General features: G+C 38.0%; 1 protein-coding gene across 1 annotated transcript in view; it reads right to left on the bottom strand.

Annotated features, from left to right (window-relative positions):
- ADAMTSL3 (ADAMTS like 3) overlaps positions 1 to 23,903 on the bottom strand; it is a 189,045-nt gene that overhangs the window by 2,373 nt on the left and 162,769 nt on the right. Inside the window, 7 exon segments of the mRNA XM_030013720.2 lie at positions 138 to 352; positions 1,893 to 2,002; positions 2,862 to 3,066; positions 5,622 to 5,805; positions 8,286 to 8,498; positions 9,307 to 9,426; positions 11,434 to 11,616. Of these exon segments, the coding sequence (XP_029869580.1) occupies positions 138 to 352; positions 1,893 to 2,002; positions 2,862 to 3,066; positions 5,622 to 5,805; positions 8,286 to 8,498; positions 9,307 to 9,426; positions 11,434 to 11,616 (1,230 nt within the window).

Raw genomic sequence — 23,903 nt, 5'->3', positions numbered from 1 at the left:
CTCCTTGGAGAGGATAGTTTTACCTTTGATGTACAATCAAATGCTTGCAGAATCATTAGTGTACAACTGTGAGTCACTTTCTAATATAACTGCTACAAACTATTACTATGCTCATATATAAATAAGCATTTACATACTGCCACAGGATGTGTCATTGCAGTGTTGCCAGGTCACTGGTCTCTTCCTCCATCCGCAATACTGATCAGCCACAGGTTTGTTACTCTTTCTGTGTACACAGCACACTCGTCTTGACTGAAATCCGCTCCCACAGTCCACACTGCAAGGCCTCCAAGGGCCTGTCCGCCAATAGACATCACATGCCTCTGAAGAACAGTTTCTTCTGAGAGGAGACCTGTGGAGGAAAACAAATGGCAGTTAACTGTTTACTTTTGTGCGACACCCTTATTCACAGAATGATAGAACCAATGTTGGAAGGGACTTCTGGAGACTGATTAGTCCACCCCCCTGCTCATAGCACAGTGAACTAGACCAGGTTGCTCAAGACGGTCTCCATTTGTGTTTCAAGTATCTCCAAGGATGGAGACTCCACAACCTTTCTGGGTAACCTGTTCCAGTGTTTGAGAACACTCACAGTAAAAAAAAGTTTTTTCTTATATTTAAGCTGAATTTCCCGTATTTCATTTTATGCCCATTCATCATGCCTCACTCATGAGGAAACAAAAGACAAGGCCCTGTTTCTTTAAACCAATTCCTTAATCCTGGAATAGAAAAAATGTTCTACCTTTAGGAAAATTTAACTGACCCTGAAATGTTGCATACTGGATGCTGCAAGTTCTTCATGCATAACCTCTCCCCTGAACACAGGTAATGTTTCTATGCTGACACTGAACCTCCTTGAACATTTGAAGCTGCCAAAGTGAAATCCTGGCTCTTTGTAGTAAATGGAAGTTTCACCATGTACTCCAGTGGAGCCAAAATGTCATTGCGTGCGCAGCAAAAATGCTTTAAAAGGCTCACAATTCAGAAGCACTTCTATAGCAAGAAATATGAAGAGCTGGGTTCAGTCATCTAGAAGCATGGTAACAATTCCCATGTATGTACTTGTTACCCATTTATTCTCTGCTCTTCATTGCCCTACCTACACATTTGGTGTGGAACAAAGTTTTGTGCCATCAGACTCTCACATTCAATTTTAATTTGTCTTTAATTCAGTCTTTTTGAGATTATGATGTTTTATAGAGACTGCCATCCACCCACGTGCTATAGCATAGCCCCACGCGAATCTGCTCATTAAGATTCTGTAGAGGTGTAAAGCCAGTACTTTTCGTATTGAAAGGAGTTGTTTAAAGACAGTAAAACAAATTAACAGAGTTCTTACAAAGAATGTGTACCTTGAAGTAGAAAGTCACACCTCCTCAATTATTCATTTTTTACATACCTGATACATACCTTAACAGTACATACTAAGAGGCAGAATGAGATCTACTTATGCAGAGAAGTAGACCTTATTTCAGTAATCATAAACTAGTAAATCAATTTACATGGTTCATAAAATAAGGCCCAGGAAAACCTACTGTACAAAATTTGGGCAGCAGTAGACCAGAATAAAAAGTAATATCAGAAGAGACCTAGTTCAGCAGTAATAAAAAAAAGTTATGGCAGATCACTCCAATTTCTATTTTCTTTTTGGGAATCAGGATTCTCTCACTCTATTTCTAGCTTTGCCATTAGCACAACAGAGGACACTGATCCAATCCATTACCCTCCTTGGGTCCCTGAATTCATCCAGTGTATACAAAGGGATGACTGTCACTACCTCCTCTCCTTGTGTTTGATACATAAGAATTTGCATATTTATACTGCGTTGACAATCCTATATCTTTAATTTGATCATCTAAAGAATCTAACTTGTACTGCTTCAAACTGTATACCTCTTTCTTTCATCACAAGAAGAGTTTGGCACCAAAGATCCGTTACGAAGTTGACATATAAAGTGACGATGCTGTAAACCTACAGGGCGGCCTACACAGCGACCAGAACACTAAAAAGTGAGAGAAAAGGGTGAGGGAAAAGAAAAAGAAACAGCCAAGTTAATAACAACACAACTACTGCTCTAGGCAGTTATCCAGTTACACAACCCAGTCATAATTCTTGATCTGTATTTCTCCTTCAACCCTATCACGCCTCAGTTCGGGTAAGACCTAGATATTTTGGGTTCTCTGTGTGCAATTTTGCCAAGATACTGACTTTCCTACCTACTTATAAAGCTAAATCCCTTGTCTATGCTCTCATCATTTCACACCTCTAGTGCTACAACATTCTTTCTGTAGCTCTGACAATCACCAACTTGCCTTGCTAATACCTGTATCAGGGATGCAGCAACGTTAATTCTCTTAATTCATTACTTTGCTTCTTGAATAGTAAATACTGTGTTAATAATTATAAAAATCATATCAATATGAACAGAAGTTTACTGCACAAATGAAGAAACAGAAAATATAAGAAAGCAGAGTTCTCTTAAATATTGTGGCAATTGCTTCTGAAGCACATTCATATTTCTTTGGGGACTTCACAAGTACAGCTATGCAAACTTTTCTTATAAGACTGCAATAAAAGGAATATACTAGCTTAAAAAATGGAATACATAGTAATGGATTAGCTTATAAAATATACTGAAACTAATACTCAGGTTTCAGATCACGTCTTCAACAAATAAAAGTAGCTCAGACATCACAAAGTGAAAAAAACCAGGATTTGTAATTCACTGGTCTGAAAGGTAATTACAACTAGTGCCACATAGCTCTTCCTTTGTGCAAGAGAATAGATGTTCAGCCAATGGTATGATGACACTGATACACTTTTATAATACAAGGAGTTTCCAGACAAACTCTGTAACTTACCTGTCCCTTTGTCTGTACTGTCCCCACTGTACACAAATGACCCATACAGGATTTCCTTCCCACAGGACGATCTCTGTGTTTACAAGCATCTGGTAGCAGTGTCAGCACAGTGCCATTGGCTTTTACTTGTTGACAAGCTATTTGTCGATAGCGAAATCCATTGCCACAAGATGCAGAGCACTCAGACCATGGACTACTTACCCACCTACAGGATGCAGAGACAAATTTATAGCAACTATGAAAGCATTGCAAACTTGCTGATAGTTTGCAGCAATCTGTTTGCAAATAAAAATCAAAATAACCTGTCATTGACAGTTCTAGATGTGAAAAAGGTAGAATCAGCTTTTTCGGTTGTTAAGCAAGATCTTATAAATTTGGTTAACTGATGACTTCTAAGATAACTGTGGCTCAATATATGCTAACAGAAGTTACACTGCTTGTTACCCAAAAGGTTATACTAAGCAAACCCTATAGACCCTGCTGGATTTAACATTTCTGAAGGAAGAGCAACGTACTTTTCCGTAACTTATAAAATGAATAGTACTGATTTAGTTACTACTAAGGTGACAGGTATCATAACTCATCCAAATTTTTTACATCAAGATCTTGCTAGGTAATGGCTCAAACAGAACACGTTATTTATTGATTAGAAGTTGCAAAGATTTAGTCTTTCGTGGCAGCTAGGAACAATACCGGGGAAGCAGCAGGTGGTAATACAATTTACTTGACTGGAGCTTTTCATAAATCTAGGCTAGAAATACAGAATGGGACTTTATGTGTAGCACAACTGTGACAACAGGAAAAATATTCTATCCTCTTTAGCAATTATTTCATTTTCTTACAGTCAAACAGTTTATATCCATTCAAGGAAGATTAATCTTTTACAGTCTGGACCCTTGTCTTTTTCTCCCTTTTAAAGCTGAAGTACTTCTGCAAACATTTGGTGCAGTACATGCACAGCAAGTCAGCAAGGCCCAAATTTGGCAAACATTTAAAGCACAAGTTAAGTACATGCTTAAACCCTTATATTTGCTTAACTGTACTTCTATGCTGTGCTGGAGAGAAGTGATTAAACACATGCAAAACACTTTGAATAATAAGAGCCCATGACACTGACCATACATCTAAAGCCTTTATAATTCTATGGATACTTTCTAAAGAGCTGTCTTGGGATGAGAAGATCGTGCAGAAATCAGTAAGTGGGGAATGGAAAGGAAGTCTGAATATTTTGCACTTCCCTCCCAGGTTAGTAAACACAGGGAAGGGAGAGAGGTTAGAGGCACTAGGAACCAGGCACAGGGCTATCTTCTGGGCAACTAGGACACTCTTCCTATACAGGAAGCGTGGAATACTTCATAAAAGAAAAACAATTTGTATGTTAGCATACATTTATAATTCAAGGTAGAGTTAATGATGTTAGTACACACACAATTCCCTTCCACTGGTAATACATAAAGCCAAATTAAAAGCAAAATAAATCTAAGCATTTTAATGAGACGACTTAGGTTGCAGTCTGTTTAGCCATATGAAATAACTGGTTGGTTTTTGTGGTGAATGGTCTGGGTCCAGTGATAATCAGATTGTTAAGTCATGCACTGCAGTCCACTGAAAAGGCATGACCTTGCTCAGGGGAGCACCGGGCCCTCTAGTATCCTCCTGACTGTGTCATCTGCTCTGCATAACTGGATTTTAAGAGGGGAACCTGCAACTGAGTCTGTGTGTTTCAACCTATTAGCTCTATTTCAGTATTTTTCCACTGGCAAAAAGTTCGCTTGTTATGGGCTGGCTGGAGTTCAGACTCACAATTTAAGATGATCTGGTTTTTTGGCTGCTAATAATGAAATATAAACAAATTTCTCCTGATATTTATCTGTTGCTATGTTTTCTGTATTTAGAACAGAGTTTAGAACATACTGGCAAGATGCACTCCCACAATGTCAGTTAAGGTCTTAACACTTCTCTCCAAACATTCTCCAGTGAGGGACAGCTCCAAAATGTGTGCATGACTCTTCATCCCTCGCGGATTTTTACGTTGCTGACAGTGATGGCCAATTTTTTTAAGCAACTGAAAGCACTTGTTCTGAGGACTCCTGTGGGATTTCCTGCTAAAAACCTAGAGCAACGCCTTGTTGAGCTGGAATGTTTAGTGCAACTCAAGAAGTCTAGAGGTAAGGTTCTGGCTTTTGGAATCAGATATTGTGGTATACTTGCCTGTGATAAAAAGATTCTCTGCCCCAAGATCACAAGACACCCCAGTCGATCCAGTGAGAAAATTGGCAGGGAAAGACATGCAAGGAGTGTGATACTGTGGTGAGGGACATTAGAGACGAATGAGGCATTCCACAGTAAACATCCTACTCAGAGCTCTGCTGGCACGGAAGGAGAGGAGGTGAACGCAGAGTATCCTGGCTGCTCTAAACATGACGAGTTTTCTCTCTGTGTGTTGGCACAGATTCCACAAAACTAGCACATCACAATGTCTCAGAGAGACCTCCAGCTTAGCTTTTAATGTGTTAGTGTGCTAGCAGCAAGACTTGCTGCAGCAGCATGGAGACTTGCACAGATCTCATTTATTCAGCTGAATCAAGCATTCCCTTACCCGCTTGAGATGCATTTTCTCATCTCTCATGCTTTAGGGTTCATGATGAAATAAACCCCACATTTCAGACTCAGAGTATAAACACAGAAACAATTTCAGGATGTTGTGAGTGCATTTTAATACATATGGAGCACAAAGAAATAGAGTAGAAAGGAGTTTACCTGGCAGGGCAGTCATCTCTGTTGCATGACTGGTAAATAATCCCTGGCTTTTGCAGCTCTCTGCATAATGATTCATTTACTTGCTGCTTCTCTGCATTCATGCACTGTAGTCTTCTGGAGCGGGTTCCTGAATTCCCACAGCTAGCAGAGCAAGTACTCCACTCTGCATATTCCCATTTATAATCTAAGAAGTGCAGTTGAAAGTAGTGTGAGAGAGCCACTATACATTGTAACGGTGTCACATTTTAATTGATTTGGCAACATATTCTGTAAGCTAGATAGATACCGCATCCTCTGTAGAAAAGCAAATATTTCAGCATTGTGAAACGGGACCATAAGCCAAAGTAGAATTTAGTCCTACTCAGCTTCCCCTCAAGTTCAGCCCTTACATGCGAGCATGAAGTTCTCTAGAAGGCAAATGGGATCAGCATATGTGCGTGCACATGAAGGGCAGAACCTGGCTCACAGTAGGAACTGATGAACTTCTTTTAAATCTTTCATAACATTTTTATACAATGAGCATTAAAAAGAGGAAACTGTAAATCAGGCTCTCTAGGTTTCCTGCTGTTCTACAGTAAGTTTATTCTGAAGAAAACTCATCTTACTGCAGACACTTCACATAATTTCAGGATTTAAGAGAATCCTGTACTAAACTATAGAAAAATATTTAATGCATAAATAATTTGCCACCGAGGCATCTGGCAAGATGAAAAAGGAGTTTGTTTTAAAGAGCATTTTATATTAAAAACCGATCACCTCTAACAATTACTACCTTTATATTTAGTCACAATTCCACACTTACCCCTTCCCCCACCTTTTTTTTTTTTTTTTTTGACACTTGGTAAAAGATGAAGTACTATGCAATGTTGACAGATTTTTATGTGATCACAGAAGGAGTCAGATTTTTCTGTAATAACCAAGAATAATTGATAGCTACCAGCTGTGTCCACAGGCTCACTCTTCCAGCACATAATGAATTCTTTAACTTATTGTTTTTCAATGTTTCCTTATTACTTCTGGGTTTCTTAAAATAATACAAAAGGGCCTTTTTCAAAGTAGAAATAGTTAAATTTACTGACTGCAACTATGATGGAGAGACTGTATTGTTTGTTTAACTAGGATGATACTGCTCAGAAGTGCCCTCAATATGCCTACTGTGCAAAAACCACCAAAGGAGATTTTGCAGTCTTAAAAATGCATGGGTATTTCAGTGATGAAACATTTACATAAGCATCAATCAGAGTTAAAGCTCACGACTAGAAAATGGAATCTCCCCAAAATACTGAGCAGCCTGGCTGGAAAGGGATTGGGCAACCAAAAGGCAGTCCAGCTAAAGACTACAGGTGGATAGTTCAATACCTGGCCAGACCTGTTCAGAAATTTTAACTTTAATGAGATCTATATTAGGACCAAGTCTTGGATTTTTTTTCTTATAAACTCTATTAGGATATTTTCTGATTCAGTTCATTAATTGTTTGATTTACTTTTGATTTTAAAAATAAACATTCTGATCATAGATATGTTTCAGTAAAATTACTTTGTAAATGTAACTGACTCCGCAATCCCATACATACCAGAACCATTCTCACCCATAAAAGTAATCCACTGGCAGTCACTGAGAACACACTTATACACAGTGTAGGGGATTTGCAAGATCTGAGCTTACTGCTTGAGTCCTTTGCACATAAACACTAAGCCAAATCATATTGATAGGTCAATAGATAAATCACATGCAAAAAAATTCAATTTTAACAGATATTTGTTTTTAAACCTGATTTGCATTCCCTCGGTATTGACTGGCTAGAGATTTTTTTTTTTTTTTTGAACTGTCAAATGGAGTATGATGCTTTGCTGCCAGACTTTTAGTAGGATCCAAGTTCCTACCTCTCTTTTCTAAAGTCCAATTATAACGTAATGAATTTCTAAAGCACTATAAATATTTAAAACTTCACAAAATGTTTGTAGATACAGCCTATTGTCCTGCTGGTGCATATGTAAGATCCTTGTCAAATTGATCTATAATCCTCAGTTGCACATTTTATAACCTGTTAATAGAAACGCAGTTTTGTGCAAGCGCATTCATTACATTGGAGTATATTACAAAATGTTCTTGAAAACTTAACATTGAAAGTGGTGAATGTGCAGTGTGCTCTAGTACCTTAATGTGTTTAAGGGTGACTGCAATAACATGGCTACCATATCATTGTAATGATGTTGGAATATGGCAATTATATTAAAATTATTTGGATTATAATTAAGATATTTCCAAAGATGACCTCAAAGTCAGTTTAGTTTCAGTTTGGTGGGCTATCACGGCAGCAGTTTGTATGATTTGTTGAAGAGGAAGTTGAGAAAATCTGCCTGATTTAAAACTGTTTAAGCAGCAAGACACTGAATCAGGCCACATTCTCTCAGCTTCTCAGCTACACAGGTAAGAAATGAGGACCACCACATAATATTTGGATACACATTAATTCCCATATCCAACTCTGAGTATGGACATTGTCTATTGACTTAAATGGGACTATTCACATATGTGAAGTTAAACATGCATTTATGAATTACTTTCTATGTATAAAAGTAGATTAGGTTTCAGGAAAGTCTTTACAGAGTGAAAGAAAATATTTTAAAATTTAAGAATTTGTCATATAATTTTCAACAAACCTTCCTTCTTGACATTTACCCAAACTGACATTAGTTTTGCACTAGCTGAAGTCCAACATTGGAATTGTCCAGCAAATTGACCAGAGTTGGTGTTCACCTCTAGGATACGACCCCCAACCAGGGTTCGGTATTCCAAGGTCTTAACTTCCTCAATTGGACTATCTCTGAAAAGCCAGTGAACTGTATTTCTGTAGCTGGGCAGCACCGGGCAACCTAAAAAATCAACAGCATTTCAGCAGGTTTTTCTAAACAGATTGAAATGTTTGTGAGTAAGTATGTATGGTTGTGTGATTCCATGTAAAAGACCTTACCAATCTAAATAAGAACAAGAGTATGCATAAATTCACTGAAGTCCAAGCTATGGCCCAAAATCCTGACTGCCCCTTAAGGGTTATCAGCTGTGTAAGCTCATGTATACTTGCCATAGTTCTTCATATTTTCCCTTTCAGTAAGTTCTTACAAATTTAACTTCTATATAAACAAAGGGGGGGGGACACAATTATTTAAATGGAATGAAGTTTTCATCCCAGACTCTACAATATGCAAATCGGTTTGTAATGAAAGAGTTTCTATCTGTTTTGGAAAGGAATCATAAACACATTAAATGAAATTGCTGCATTTTCACTCCATAGGCACAAGCAGAGATGGAAACAGAGATATTCATTTAGACAGAAAGATAAAAAAACACCTCTAGAGCCCAGCTGAATCCCCTCCCATCGTTTTCAAGTGAAGCTCAAAGAGAAATTATGCAGCTTTAGTCTCATGGTGAATCACCTAGATGATGCCTAAAGGGTTGCCATTTTAAAACATTTTTTTTAAAAGCTTAATCAAAAAATAATTGTGTCTTACTCTGAGGCTCCCTCCCTGACAACAGAAAGCTGAGATATGGTTAGAAAACCCAGAAGGTCACCAAACATGAAACTCTTAGGAATTACACTCACTTTCTCCATGGGGCCCCCTCCATTTTGATGAAATGAATATATAATATAATTTAAATGACAAAGTAGAAAAGACAACATACCTATTCTTAGTGGCTCTCCAGGTACCACACTGACATTTGTACCAATTCCAGATGCCATTAGGACACGCTTTCTTCTGCTTACCTTTGATAATAGAGTGTTATTCTCTGTAAATCTTTGTTCTGTAACACAATGCATAAGATCTGTTCTTAGCAAGAATTAAATCACGATGCTAAAAAAAAAAATTTGTATCAAAACATCCAACATGCTAGTTATGAAGCAGAAGGATAATAGTGCTTTGGATTTCTTCAAGATCAATTTCACTTATGCAGTTAAATTGTCCGTCTAACAAATATACTTCAGATAGGGAACAGGGAAATGCAGAAATTATTCATAATTTTTATGCAAGTTTCTAAATTAATCAAATTTATTGAATTTTATTTATTAGAAAAATAAGCCTGTAACACTTAGTGTGAAAACAAGATTCACAGGATGTATGATGTATTTCCTGTTTCTCATGACAATGTTGTTTATTATTTCATTACCAGTCATTCACATACAGAAATTTTAAGAAAAACAATTCTCTCAATGGAATCAGGCCAATTCCTCTGTTCCATTAGATGGAATTATGACAAAGTGCTACAACAGAAAAGAGAAGAAAATCCTTTAAAATCTCATTATGCATAGAGATAGCATAATGTATGCAGAATCATATGCCTATCACTATAGCAACTTCTCCTTTTTATCATATGCCAGACAGAATAACTGCCAAAAATGTGGGCAATCTGTCAGTAACACACAGTTCTTGCCACTTAGTCAACATTTCTATTTTAATGAATGTGCATAATATCTATGATTCTCCTTCCAGAACGGTTTAAATCTTTTGTTATATTCTAACTTCTGTGGGTCATTTTACATTGGGTCAACATTTTTCCTCAGTGTGCAATGTCTGTACAAAGCCTCCTGCTTGTCTGTGTAAACACTGGGATAAAAAAGCCTCCACAGAACCACAGTGAGGCCAGTCCCGTCAGGCAGAAGACTAGGTGCCTTGTCAGCCCTTAGGAACTTTTATTAGAAAGGCTGCACAGATTTTGCTCTACTGCTTGACTGCCCCAGGTCAGGCAGTAATTGCTGTAGCAAAGTCCAAAAGGCTGACATGATGTCACTTTAGACAATGTTGAGTGAGTGCAATCTGCAAGTCCTGACACCAGACGTTCTCCCATTTCATTGCAGTTTTGCACAGCCAAAAAAATTGCAGAATTTGGCCCTCTCCTATCCACTCAAGATTTATTTAAACTAATGTCATGTGACCAGGAATAGAAATGAAGCTCAGACTCTGGTGAGCAATCTTCCCAGTCCCAGAAAACTGAAACCAAGAAGGGAGCTTCTTCAGTCTACACTCATCCTCCCACAGAGACTCCTATTATGTCTTTGATACGTCTTCCTTGCCCAACAGATCCAAACATCTATCACCTGCCCTACACATGTGTGCCTAAGAAAGCAAGCTTTGTAGCAGGATTGGCCATGTATAACTGCGTTGTACTTCGTACAGCAAAACGGTGAGAAAGTTAATCTCTAGAGCTGAATGATCCATTTATTGGAGCTATTTGCAAGGTGTGATTGTATTATACATTATTAATCTACTTACAATAGAGTCATTTAAATGGAGTTTTTCTTTACATTTTCTATTCTGAGAGTTAGCAGTTCATATTCAGAATTTTTTGTTTTCCATATCCCTATGTTTTATTGGCCTCTATAATTAAAAAAAAAAAAACCCAAAACCAAAAAACCCCACCACAACCAAACCCAGCCTTTGCTTTCATTTCACTGCAGATTTCCTGAATAACTCAAGCCTGCCTGTTTCCCTTGATAGAAGCACTGGGATCAATATAATATGGCAGTAGATTTATTTTTCTAATGTGTCTGCTGGTTTAAGGGCTGATATTTGTTGCCTGGAAGCAAGAAGATGGAACAACTTTTGAAGAAGTCACAAGTCAAACCATCTGTACGTAGATGCACTATTACAGGAAACACAAAATAGAGAACAGATCCCAGGGAGTCAGATGCAATCAAAAATTCCAAGTTCATAATAAAGTGTAAAATATCCCCCCCACTATTTTATTGGTTAAACTTCATAATCGAAGTGGCTCATTGTTGTTATCAGTAAGGAATTCTCATTTAGCACTTACCAGTTAAGTGAAGAACAGACGCAGCTTCAGCTTTTCCAAGAGCGTTAGTTGCTCTGCAAGTGTATGTTCCTGCATCTTCATAGGAAACATTCCTCAGAAATAAAGAGCCATTCAAAACCAAGAAAGAATTGATTTGTAGAATGTCTTTCTTCTTAAACCATGTTACATTTGGTCGGGGAACACCTTTAAAATGCAAATAATTAAAACATTTATTGTGAGAGATAAACCATAGGTTTTATATTGCTAATTGCTACTGTAACATCCAAGAATCTTAAGTTCCTTTGTCACTTCACAGGTAGCATAAACCAAAGTAACAACATTGCAGCAAAGCAAGTACTTTTTCTACTCGCAACCAAACAACTTCTCCGTTGTGAGCCCTATTGATAATTCAGCATCCCACTAAGATTAAAGGTTAAGCACTGTTAAGGCAAGCTCAAAGAACAGCTTTAAAAACTGCCACCAGTCCTACACAAGCAATGTGCTCATGTGTTTTGCTGCTGAAAGATGTGAGACCATTATCCCAATCAGGACCAATTGAAGTAAAGATCTGCACAGCATCTTTTCATTCAACCTGCATCCCAGAATATATGAAGGAAGGAATGAATATTCAATTTCTAATTAAAAATAAAGAAAAAAAAGGAGGCACAATATTTCTCTTGAAGAAAAAAAAAAGGATATATTTATCAATTAGATTAGACAATATATTGGCCAATTTCTGCCAAAAATGATCCTGAAAACTTCTGCAAGTTGCAGATGTCATATAAAAACTTGTAACAATGCAGTGTGAAGGAAAAGGAACAGAAAGAGCTATTAACAACTAAACGAGGGGCTCAGTTGTTAAGCAATTTCATTTACCGTGTTATAGAAAGCCAAAGGTCTATCATCATTCCTATTGTAAAGCTCGAACTTTGAGAAATTCAGCATTTGGAGATAACTTGTCATTCTAAATCTTAATCAATGAATGACTTTGGACATTTATTTTTAATTAGATGATTTTTCCACTGGCACAGTACTACCTCTGTGGGAGGACTTCTACTGTTTTATTTTCCTCAAACATTTGCCTTTAAAAAGATATTTTGCAAGTTGGCAAATCAGACACTTCATCATTTGTGCTCTGGTTGAGCTACTGCAGCAGAAGTGCTCTTCCAAAGCTCCAAAACCCTAGATAAATCACTGGGTAAGTCTGACATACGTGGCACAGTGACTAGCCACAGAGGTACACAAAGGTGCAGGGCACAAGACAAGTCAGAGCAGTTAAACTGTCTTTCACCTGCACTCTTTTTTCACTAAATATATCGATCAGTGCTCACTGAAGACTACCAAAACAGGTTCTGCTATAGAAGCTGACCTGAATATGGGACATATGGAAGTTTCAGCCATATTGAATGCTAATTCAGTCTCCTCTCTTCACAGATCATTGTGCAGTATTACTTTACAGATGATGTCTTCATGATGTGGAATAGCCTTTAGGAACAACTTTAACATTTCAATCACTGGCTTAGCACTTCCAATGCACACCTCAAGTTTTTCCTTTACTGTAATAGGAACCAGACACATTTTTTGGAACCTGCTATTTCACTGAAGGGAAAAGCTCCCCCCACCATTTTGTCTAGAAAGACAGCAGAGAGAAACACTCTTCTGCATAATCACAGATTTTATTCTAGACAATTTACCAGCTGTTCAGTGCTTTTAAACTCATGAGATTTTGTTTTACTGAATAAAACTGCATAAAACAAAGTACAGATCTGCAGAGCGCACAAGGGTCCAAAAAACCAGGCTGTTTTTCAACTTTCCAGAAGAAGCTTTATGCCACTTCAAAAAATCCTTTTGGAATTAGGATGAGGTCTTGTTTTAAGGGTCTTTTTTCCATTTTACCCCAGCTTTCTGGCTAAAGCATATCATTCTCAGACATATTTTTCCTTTACAGTGTACTTTCCATGGCCATTCAGGCGTATATACTTACTATGCAGATGGGCTGAGGAGGTGTTGTGAGGATGCTGAGCTATTTTAATCTAAGGCCTAGAGGTTTGCGGCCAGACTACCCTTACTGGCACCAAAATCCTGCAGACCAATCAGAGCCAAAAACAAGCCAGAAGCAGCACGGTTGAGATGGGACTGAAGTCAAAAGATTTAAAATCAAATTCCACAAAACACAAAAACACAAAAATGTTTGGAAAGGTTCACATTTAAGCTTTTAACCTGAGCCTCTATCAAACTTCAGCCCCGTATCGCCCCACGATACAGTCCTCCCTCTGCTCTCACCACAGCATTCAGAAATGTACCTCATTTTTGGGATTTAACTTAAGTGAAATATTTCTTTCTTCAAACTTTGTTTGTATCCTAGAGTTTATCCCAGAAAAATTGCCACGTCTCTACTTTTCTACCCATGTCTCATTCAGAGACATGTAGAACCTTTTAAAACCTGGACTGGAGTTCGGTTTGCAGAAGAAATCTGCAGAACAGCTTTGACTCTCATTTTAAGTTCAAAATTGGGTATCTGTCACACACCTTAAACACAATTTAAGTTATAGCAAATGATTCCTCTTTCTTTCTCCAAAGAGTTGTATACATTTCTCTTTAGGGGAAACAAGCAAGTAATACCACACACACACAATTAATCAGACCATTTCTTGAGTGAATAATGTGAACACACAAACATAAATTCTAGATCTAAGGAGCAGAAGTGTGGACAAAGCCCTGCATGGCAGTCCACAACCAGTCCAGCTGAAATGCACAATGAATCCATCCAAGCAATCTTAGGGGTGCTGTCAATTACAAAGTGTGTGGGGGGGAAATCCATGAAAAACAATCAGTTAAATACATCATGGAAAAAAACAATACTATTACGCATTATACCTGGTTATTGCACACGGTCATTTTAAAAGAGACTTAATGTTATCCAGACACCTTCAGGGTGCCTCCATAAACATGAGCTGTTTGAGCTGAAAATAGTAGTGGAGATAATCACAACAATCCTGCATTGTACTTTACCCAAAACTACTGAGAAGTAAGATTTTTATCTAAGAGTTAATAATTTTTATGTGAACTGTATGCTGAGTGCCTCTGAGCTGGCATCTTCACTATCATTTTGACGACCCTTCAAGTTTTTGCATTTCATCGTTCCTTTTCTTTCCCCAACCTTACAAAACCAATTCACTATCCGAGAGTGAGCCTGGGAGATATGGGACCATCTGCTTAAGAACAACTGATATTTGCAATCAAGCTCCTTCTGTGTCCTTTTTCATGGGCTTTTGGTTAGGTTGCCTTTAACATATTAAGGCAAATCCTTAGCTTGAGCCCTGAGCGAAGGGAAAAAAGAACATACCTTTCACAGAAGAGTTCAGGGACCTATTACAGGCTGGAGTATAGCATGGAGGGAAGAGAGGGGGCAAGAGAGGAGACAGGGTAGGACTCTGCACACTCTGCGGTCAGGACATAGCTGTATGCTAGAAATCAGAGGCCTCTAACCCTGCCTTTCGGGGACCCCAAAACTGGTGAGCACAAACGTGATATAAAGCTTTCAGAGTTGTGCATCCAGAGAGATGCAGTAGAGAATCCGGCCAGAAAAAAGGTTTATCGTGTGGTGCTATCCCATGTGCTGATAGACACCCTATAAATGGATTAAAGAAATAAAGCAGGAGAAAAAGACATCCCTTATAGTCCAGCTCCTTTGCATTCTTCAGCAAAGCAGCATGTACATTTCAAGCTTTTCTGGACAGCTTCGGTTTATCTCTGTATGTTCATACTGCCAGTGAAAAATCCTTTTCTGCCATAACTCTCATGAGAGACACTGAGTTCTTGTGTATACTGTCATTTCTGGAATTCCTGTCAGGAGGAACTCTCACTGTTGGACGATAACAAAAAAACCTAGTTTTAGGTGTGCATTTACCTTTTTAATAGTGTCTGTGCTTAACAGTGCTTTGCATAAAACTCCTTCTCATGACATAGCACAACCCCAACATGCAGCCACCATTTATACATTTCAGGAGAAAAAGCGTCCATCATGCAGATGTTCTATGCTTTTCCTCTAGAAATTTTCATATTTACTGCTCCTTAGATAAGATTTTTCGTCCCTACTGGTATGCAGCACTGCGCACAGAGTTAAGTCTCACCTATCAGCTCTTGTGAGAAAGTAGGCAAAGTATGCAATTCCCACGTTCCTCTTGTGGCAAGACTCTTACAGTAGCACTGTGAAAAGCACCGATTTTCCTACACAGAAACTGCAGGGCAGAGTTCAAGCATACCATCAAAATGCAGTAAAAGCTCTTTTTTTCTAGGCAAATAGTTGAGGCTGAAAATCTGTGTTTTGCCCTTTAGTATTCATGTAAATAAAACTTTAAAAGTTTTAAGTACTGTTTTCTTATCCAAGTAGAAACTAAATTAAACAAAAATCAGCCAACCACGAGGTGTTGGTGTTTTCTTTTTTCTTAAAGGAGCTGAAGTTATACTTAAGCTTTGGGACATATTTGTAGGACTTCACGGAGCAGTTTGTCCTTTGCACAAGGTTGAATTTTACTGCAGATGCTTGACTCTCCTTTACATACAGGTGGATTTACAAAGGGACTTTACATGGACAAAAATAACATTCACACTCTCTTCAGTAGCCTCTTCATTACAGAATATTAGCAAGAAGACTATTAACAGACATGTTTAAAAGCTAATTAAATTGAATTTTAAAAATATTTCCTCCTCACTGCTGTAATTTTCTGCCATTTGTTCGGACTCAAAGAAGTTTCTACTGTTGTCATTTGTTCTTTCCTGGACAGTTTTAAAATGTGTCTTTCCTTTCACCTTACTGTCCAAATTTAACACATCTACATAAGCTTCTTCTACAGAATGGCTGCCTTTCTGTATCGATCAGAAGACACCAAATCATTCTGGGAATCATTTCCTAGACCTTCTCTTCAGGAAAAAAAGTAAATCTTCCAGTCTGTAATCCTGGAAGGAAGTCATTCCCTATCTACATCCAAGAAAATATTACTTTCAAGCTGAAGAATTCCTGGTTTGATCCCCAGCCAGTATAAAAAGGGGAAGAGGTAAGAGATGGCCTGTAGCCACCTTTGTTTCCTTCATACCCCATTTCCACACAGATGCAGCTGAGGATGAGCCCAAAGGTATCAACTCACCCAAATTGCCAAAGGTTCAGAATCCCTGAGTGCAATTTAGATCCCAGTGATTCAAATGGGAGAACCATCACTGACATCAGCTAGTAGCAGAATCAATCATATCCTATGGCTCCAAGTCAGGAAAGCACTTAAGCATAGGATTAAATCCATCCCTATTAGGGAATGCAATTAAACACATGCTTAAAATTAAGGATGGCTGTAATTGTCCTTCATGAGCAAAGACACATTCCTGAACTCAGGCCTTCTTAGTCTTAGAAAAACCTTAAAAATCAGAATCTTACTCTTGCAACGGATCTAAATCCTCTGATGTTAAAAATTTCTACTACAGACCTAAGTGGCTATAAAACTTTAAAATTAGTTTAATCTATTTTTCTGACCTCAGACACAGGTTATTTTCCACTAGCACTGGAGCAGCTCTAAAATACTCAATGTTCCATGAAAAAAGTCATTTTCCACCATGAGTGGCCCTGGGACAGCAAATGTTATGGAAAAAACTCCAGCTCCGGATGGGACTGCGAAACACGTGTTTAAAAAAAGAAGGAAAAAAAAAAAAAAGGAATCCACACTATAGTGTGCCCTTAAAATATTCAGTGTTCAAAAGCAAATTTCCTCCAACCTTGAAAGCCCTATGAAATATTACACACCATAAAAATCTTGGCCTGCTAACTAGTTGCTCTAAAACATTGGATATGTCTTCAGAAATTTTTCCCCCAGCTATGTAGAATGTCATAAAGTATTCTGTATTTCCCATTCAAGAGCAAGGCAGAACTGTGCTGGCACAAATCACATTTTGCTGCACTTCGCTAAAAGTTTACCTAACTTTAAAGGCTAAATTTACATGTCATCTTTCAGAGGAAACGATTCTGGGTCGGTAATATACACAATGAATGTCATCTGATTATTATTTATTCTACACTCACTAACACCTACAGTGGATTTAGCATAACTTACAATGCAATTTCTTTTCTACATCTTCGTATCTTCTCCAGCAGAAGTCACAAACTGCCTTTATATTCATCGGAATTATGCTTGAGCAATCAACTTCTAGCAAACCCTAAAAAGCCTAACCATGCTGCTACTGAAATTACCTGTACGAGCCTTGCCAACTTCATCAGGAATAATAGTCTTGGACAGAGAGCCAGCATGAGACATTTTGGCACTTGGTATGATCCTCCAACCTGCCCTCCGATAAGGCCCCATTCTCCCGCAATCTTTCAAAGCCATTACCTCTGCCTCTTCCTACCAGCCATGCAACAGCCCCTCTTCCTAGGTGGTAGCAACATCTGGCAGGATTTAGATATACTTACTGACATGTGGTGACCTCCTTAGAGGGGTTCCTGAAGCAAGACCCTTCCCATCCCACTCCTGCTACAGCTCTGCTGGGTCCTGCTTAGTTCTCTGGCTGTCAGCTCAAAAAGAACTTGATCTTTTATCCAGCTGCAGAAGTTTAAGGCTAAGATTTTTCAAAATCAGGCATTTAAAATAAGGCAACTATATTTAGGCAACTAAATAAGAGGATCTGAGTTAAGCATAAACAGGAATAACTACTAGACTGAATTCTGTACTTGACCCCCAAAACAGACTTGCTTGGTGTGCATTAGGGCAATTCTACAATTCAGCACTGTTATCAGACACTGGTTTGCCCAATTGGTTAGGAATTATACTTTCACTTTACTGAAGAGCCGTGCTATATCACCAAGGACCCAGACATTTACGGTCATAAAATAGATACATATTCAGGGACTTGGAAAACAATCAGAAATTGAAGAACTACACAGGAACTGCCGTTCTTAGGTCGGACCTGAAGTTCACTTAACTCAGCACTTTGTGTCCAATGATGGGCACCTGGGGATATGTAGGCAAAGAGTACTAAAATTATGGCATTTATTGAACGACGCTTCCTCAATATATCTTCCTAGCTTCCAGAACCAGAAGTAGCACTTAGACCGTCATGCTTGTTTCCTCTAATAATGCTCTACTCTCTACCTTTTCCATCACTACTGTATCTTTTTTGAGATGAGATTAGCAAGTTGCAAACAGGATTCACCACAGCTTTAAGCAATGGCCAATTTATATTTTCTGTTGTTTTGTCCATTCCTCTGCCATTAGTTTTGATTTGCCTTTATGGACACCACTCAAGGGAGTGTGCTGGTGTTCCCACAGAACTAACCAGCATGACTCCACAAATCTTTCTCTGAGTGGCAGTCATTCAGGTACAGCCACGTGCATGTCTATACTTAAGGTTATTTGTTCTATATTGCGGGAGCATAATCATGGACTCAATGACAGATCAATATGATCATAGTTGAAGACCCTTTACTAGAGCATCAGACATCATTTTATACATTCGTTACATCCGTACATGCGTTTAGCTATTTTACTATTGGTTACACACATTATTCACGCACTGTCCACGCTCCTAGTTACACTTAATGATTGGTTATATCAACACTGTACACACACATAAACATAAGACATAATTGGTTATACTAACTAAAACACACGAAACTTGTCTCAGTCTAATTGGTCAAGATAAACTGCCGAATTGAGGTTCTTTGTGCCAAGTTCCCTTTATCGTGGAATGCGCACCTGTGTTCTTCTAATTGATATCTTATTTTTGTCTTCTTGTTTATTCTGTTCAAGGCCTTCTAAAGGTGTCTGGAATGCTCTTGTGACCGTTAGCTAAATATGTTCCCACACTATATGTACATTTATTCTGCAAAGATAGATTCTGAACATCCTTTGCCCTCATTTAGCTATTAAACATTACTTCTGTGATCCTACTGTAACTCTTTGCAGAGAGTTTTAGATCTCGTTAGCCTTTACAAATCTTAATTCTTCACAGCTTTAGTCAACTAACTGTTCACGTTCTTTTTCAGAACTTTTTAATAAAAATGTTGAACATCACAAATCCCAGAACAGAGTCTTGAGGCACCCTACTGGTAACCTCTCTCCACTGTAAAATTTGAGCACTTGTTCCTTCCGATCATTTAATCAGGTACTAACCAGCAAGCTAACCTCTTCTTTCACACACTGAGAGTTCGTTAAACTTTGCCTAGGGAAATTCTTGACAGCTGTTTGCAAATTGAAGTAGGAAGTATCAAGGGAATACCCACACGCTTGCTGAGCATTCCAAAAACTCTAACAGATTTTTGAAAATTTACCTTCCTCTAACACAATCCATCTTAACCCTTTCTGAATTAGGAATTTGAAGGAAACCCCTGGTCTAACAAGGAAAGCTGGGAGAGAAAGGGAGAAACACACCAGAAAGAGCAATGCTGTAAACCATTCCATTTTATGGTTTTTCCCCCCCCCCGCGACCTCTGTAGGCTATATCTACATTAAGAAGTAGTAGAGGGCATCAGGAATGCGCTTTTGAAGAGACATAGTTAGTACCAAGATCCCAAAACACACCTGATGTGTGTTTGGATGAGGGTTGGTTTGGACTACTTGGTGAATCTTGCCTGGACCCTTGGACTTACTGCCCATTAGTATTTGGAAAGTAATAGGTATAGTCCCCAGGCACACCTTTCAGTTTAGTTATATCCAAAGGGATTCCGTTTTCAGGTTCCCGGGCTGTTGCAAGACACAAAGCAAAGCACAATTAAGCTTTTGAAGTACATCCTTCAGTCCTCCCCGCTCATGCCTGATCCAGACAGAAACTCTAATGTAGATGCACTTATAGTAAAAAGAAGCATAAGAGCAAAAGATTTTGCTTTTATTACACTAATTATAAAAAGTGTCATTCCTTCCTCATAAGATAAATCCGTACTTACCCGTTGAAACCTTTGAAATCCATTATTAATATCTTTTAGAAGAAACCTAAAAGAAATGAAGAGCCAGAATCCTATGTATTAAACTGCTATTTTTCTTCACTGAGATGTCTTCTGAGGGGTTAAGCATAGAAGACAAAGGACAGCATCAAAGTTACATTTGGAATAGTGTGGGTAAATGAAGGAACAGATGGAAAATCAAATTCTTGATTTATCTGGACATGTTTCAAGTTCCAATACTGACAGCAAGTAGCTGGTCCATCTCTGTGAAATGTACGTGCAAAAAGATGACCCCGATTCAACAGGTTTTGTGTATTTCTCACAATTTTTTAATCAATATGTTATTCTTACAGAGCCAAAATATATTCATAGGAATGCCAAATTTGGATGGACTTTCTGCTTTTAAAAGCCACTGTGCCAAGATATGTCAGAGATGCAATATAATGTATAAACAACCTCAATTCAGGATATTTCCCTGCTACTCTCTCACCAGCAGGTGGCAGACAATGCACATTTTAGACATATTTTTATTTTTCCCCCTATTTTACTTCAACTTGGAACTTTCAAGGTTTCACAGTAAATGGACTCTGACAGTTTTAGTTTATTTTAGTAATAATCACAAGACGATCTTTTCTGCAAATACAATAAATGTTATCCAAGAGCAATTTGGAGCAATCAGTATTGATATTTATACCATGTGTGTTGATTGAAAAGCTCTTGGCTGTAAGAATGGAATATGAATCTATCCAGAATGTTATGAATATCTTCTAGCATATGCTCGTGTGGGAGCTATAAAAGTGAGTTTATTATAATTAGTGGAAAAATAGTTTTCTTATAAATTAAAAAGGGAAAAGAAATCTATACTATTAGCTTCAGCAGTTTAGCTAATTTTTTTTAATCTATTCTTTGATGTTCTTCTGTTTATTAGGATACACTGCTCTTCAGCATTTTAAAGGTTTTTTTCAATCTGAATGTGATTTTTGGAGTGCGCAAGAAAGACTTTCAAAAGGACAAAAAGAACCAGATCAGTAACAATGAAAAAAGCATAAAACTGTAGTCAGCTGGCTAACACTGCATGTAATACTAAACTTCATGTCCTTTCCGTTAAAACCATCAAACAGGAGCTGTCCTGTGTAACATGCCCTAATGAACCCAGAGCCCCTTAAGTGGAATATACTTGGTTCTCTTCAGGGCTTGAATAATTAAAGTGTGCATTGTACAGCCATTAGCCAGTAGAGGAAGTTGGGAAGCGTATCTTTCCTTACAACACCACCTCCTCTCTACCTTTCACAACTGTCTTTGTCAGACTGTTGGGTAGGCTGCTCCTACTTCCAGCTGAAGTTCTGCTCTATGACATGATATTCTCTCCTAAATGAACCGTTAATTTACCATTTTGCATATGTGCAGAATTTTTATATGTGTTTCAGAAAGAAAATTCCTGAATAGACCTTACACTGCTAGACACAAAATGTAGAACTCAATATGTAGGTTTATTCACAGAGAAAACTATGGTTTGAACAACTATAAAAAAGTATGGTAAGTTATTCAGCCTACCGAAAAAAACCTCAGAAGTCATTGCAGCCAAGAAATTTAAAAGTAATTTAAGAATTCTGCTAGTGGCATGGCACTAATATTCTTCACACATACACACAGACACCTTATTCGTTAGATGGTTATTCTTACGGAGAACTATTCTGTGGGCTAGTAAAAGTCCAATAGATCAGATATATCTGCTTGATGCCACTGAGATATCTGCATGAGTAACATCTGTGTAGAAGGATCCTGAATAAGTATGCAGCAGAACATGAAGAACACACAAGGTCTTATCTAGTAATACCTCACTCAGGACAGGCAGAGATGTCGTCATCCACAAAGAAAACATATCCTTCTTTCTGAGCATTCAGGAGGAAGGGCAGTGAGGAAAAGGTGCTCCAGATCTAGCCAGGGTCTCCCTGACACTTAAAAGAAGGGCTCTCTCTTATAATTACTTTTACAGTTCATTCTAAGAGATCCTCAGCTGATAGTCACATTTGATCACTGTCCAACGGCATTTTTACTCTAGATATTAGTTGTAAGGATTTGCAGTGGGCTATTACTCCAAGAAGGCAAGAGATTATTAGTATAAATCAACATGTCTGGTGAGGAGAAGAGGACTCTTGCAGACTCACATTGCCTGTTTGTAGGAACAGAACTTTTAGAGTGCATAGAAATGTTCATATTTTTTCTGATTCAAACTCTTGTTTGTCTGGTAATTCATATGATGTTTTATCAGCATTCACAACAAAGTTCTCATCCTACTACAGTGCAAATGGACATATTTTTGGGTCCCACCGATTAGACAAACATATTAGCATAAAGTGCTATTAAGTTCAATCTTCTAAAGTCAGTGGTTTATTAGTTTTCATTTAGGAAAGGAGATCAGAAAAAACTCTGCTTACATCAGTGCATAAGTTTTTCTGCTTCTAGGCTTAGTGACATTTTAAGACATGCAAGCTCTATTTTATTCACAAACAGTAATACTTCCTTGGCAATAACAGGAAATAAAGCAATTAGATAAATCATTTTTTAAGTCAACACTGGTGTCTTAGCGTAACTAAAGTTTGGCTCATGAATATACACAATTCTAAAGCATTTGGAAATCTACAGTCCCATGTGAAAATATTAATTTATATTTAAATTGCTAACTGCTTACCCATCCTAACAATATTAATATTAACAGTGTGACATTAACTCTCTGCTGAATTTGAGATGTAGGTCAGTTATACATAGAGTTGCCAAACTATAGTTGGAAAATATTACTTCATCAAAGAATTAGCCTTGGTACAACAGTGAATAGCAGAGCCACATGTCCTAATATATGTCAGCCTGGCGCCACTGTTGTATGCAGAACTATTTGCATATTTCTATCACTACTCTGGTTCAGTATCAACACGCCTTCTGATATGCACTCCCCCAGCAATATGAACGTGAACAGCACACTGACTTTTCTGAAGCCTCTCTTTGCACTCAGTTGCAATTTTCTTTGTTATTAGCACTTTCATACATCTTCTTCAACAAGGCACAAAAGGTTGATGTTAGCTTATTAAATATTTGACAGAATATAGCCGCTGTGAGTTAAATCTTACAATTTAAACTTAACAGATAGTAATGATGAGATTTACAAGAAAATATCTACCCTTCCAACAAAGGACTAGAAAATAAAATGAAGCAGTGAACTGCTTAATGCATATAGCTTCTGATTAACATTAATGCTGCTCCACAGATGTCAAGCTAGAAAATACCTATATGCTCTCATGGCTCGGCACTTTTCTTTGTTTCCTCACTGCAGCTGCAGACTGATGGCTCTGAAAGGTAAGTTTACTTCACTGTCAGGTTTAAAGCTCTATTAAGCTATGGCTGGAGATTTCATTTTCGGTTTTAACAATAGTCTAGACATATGTACATCTCAAATAGGGATAAGGAGAGTTCTCTGATGAGCAAGTCAGCTGGCCATGGTTGCTCCTGCAGCAAGATAGCCATTCACTCTGGTGGGCTTTAAGCTCTGTAGTGGAGCCTCAGACGACTTCATGGA

This window comes from Aquila chrysaetos, chromosome 5 (assembly GCF_900496995.4).
Source record: "Aquila chrysaetos chrysaetos chromosome 5, bAquChr1.4, whole genome shotgun sequence".
Lineage (NCBI taxonomy): Eukaryota > Metazoa > Chordata > Aves > Accipitriformes > Accipitridae > Aquila > Aquila chrysaetos.
The sequence above is the reverse complement of the archived record's forward strand: the minus strand, read 5'-3'. Positions and strand labels throughout refer to the sequence as shown.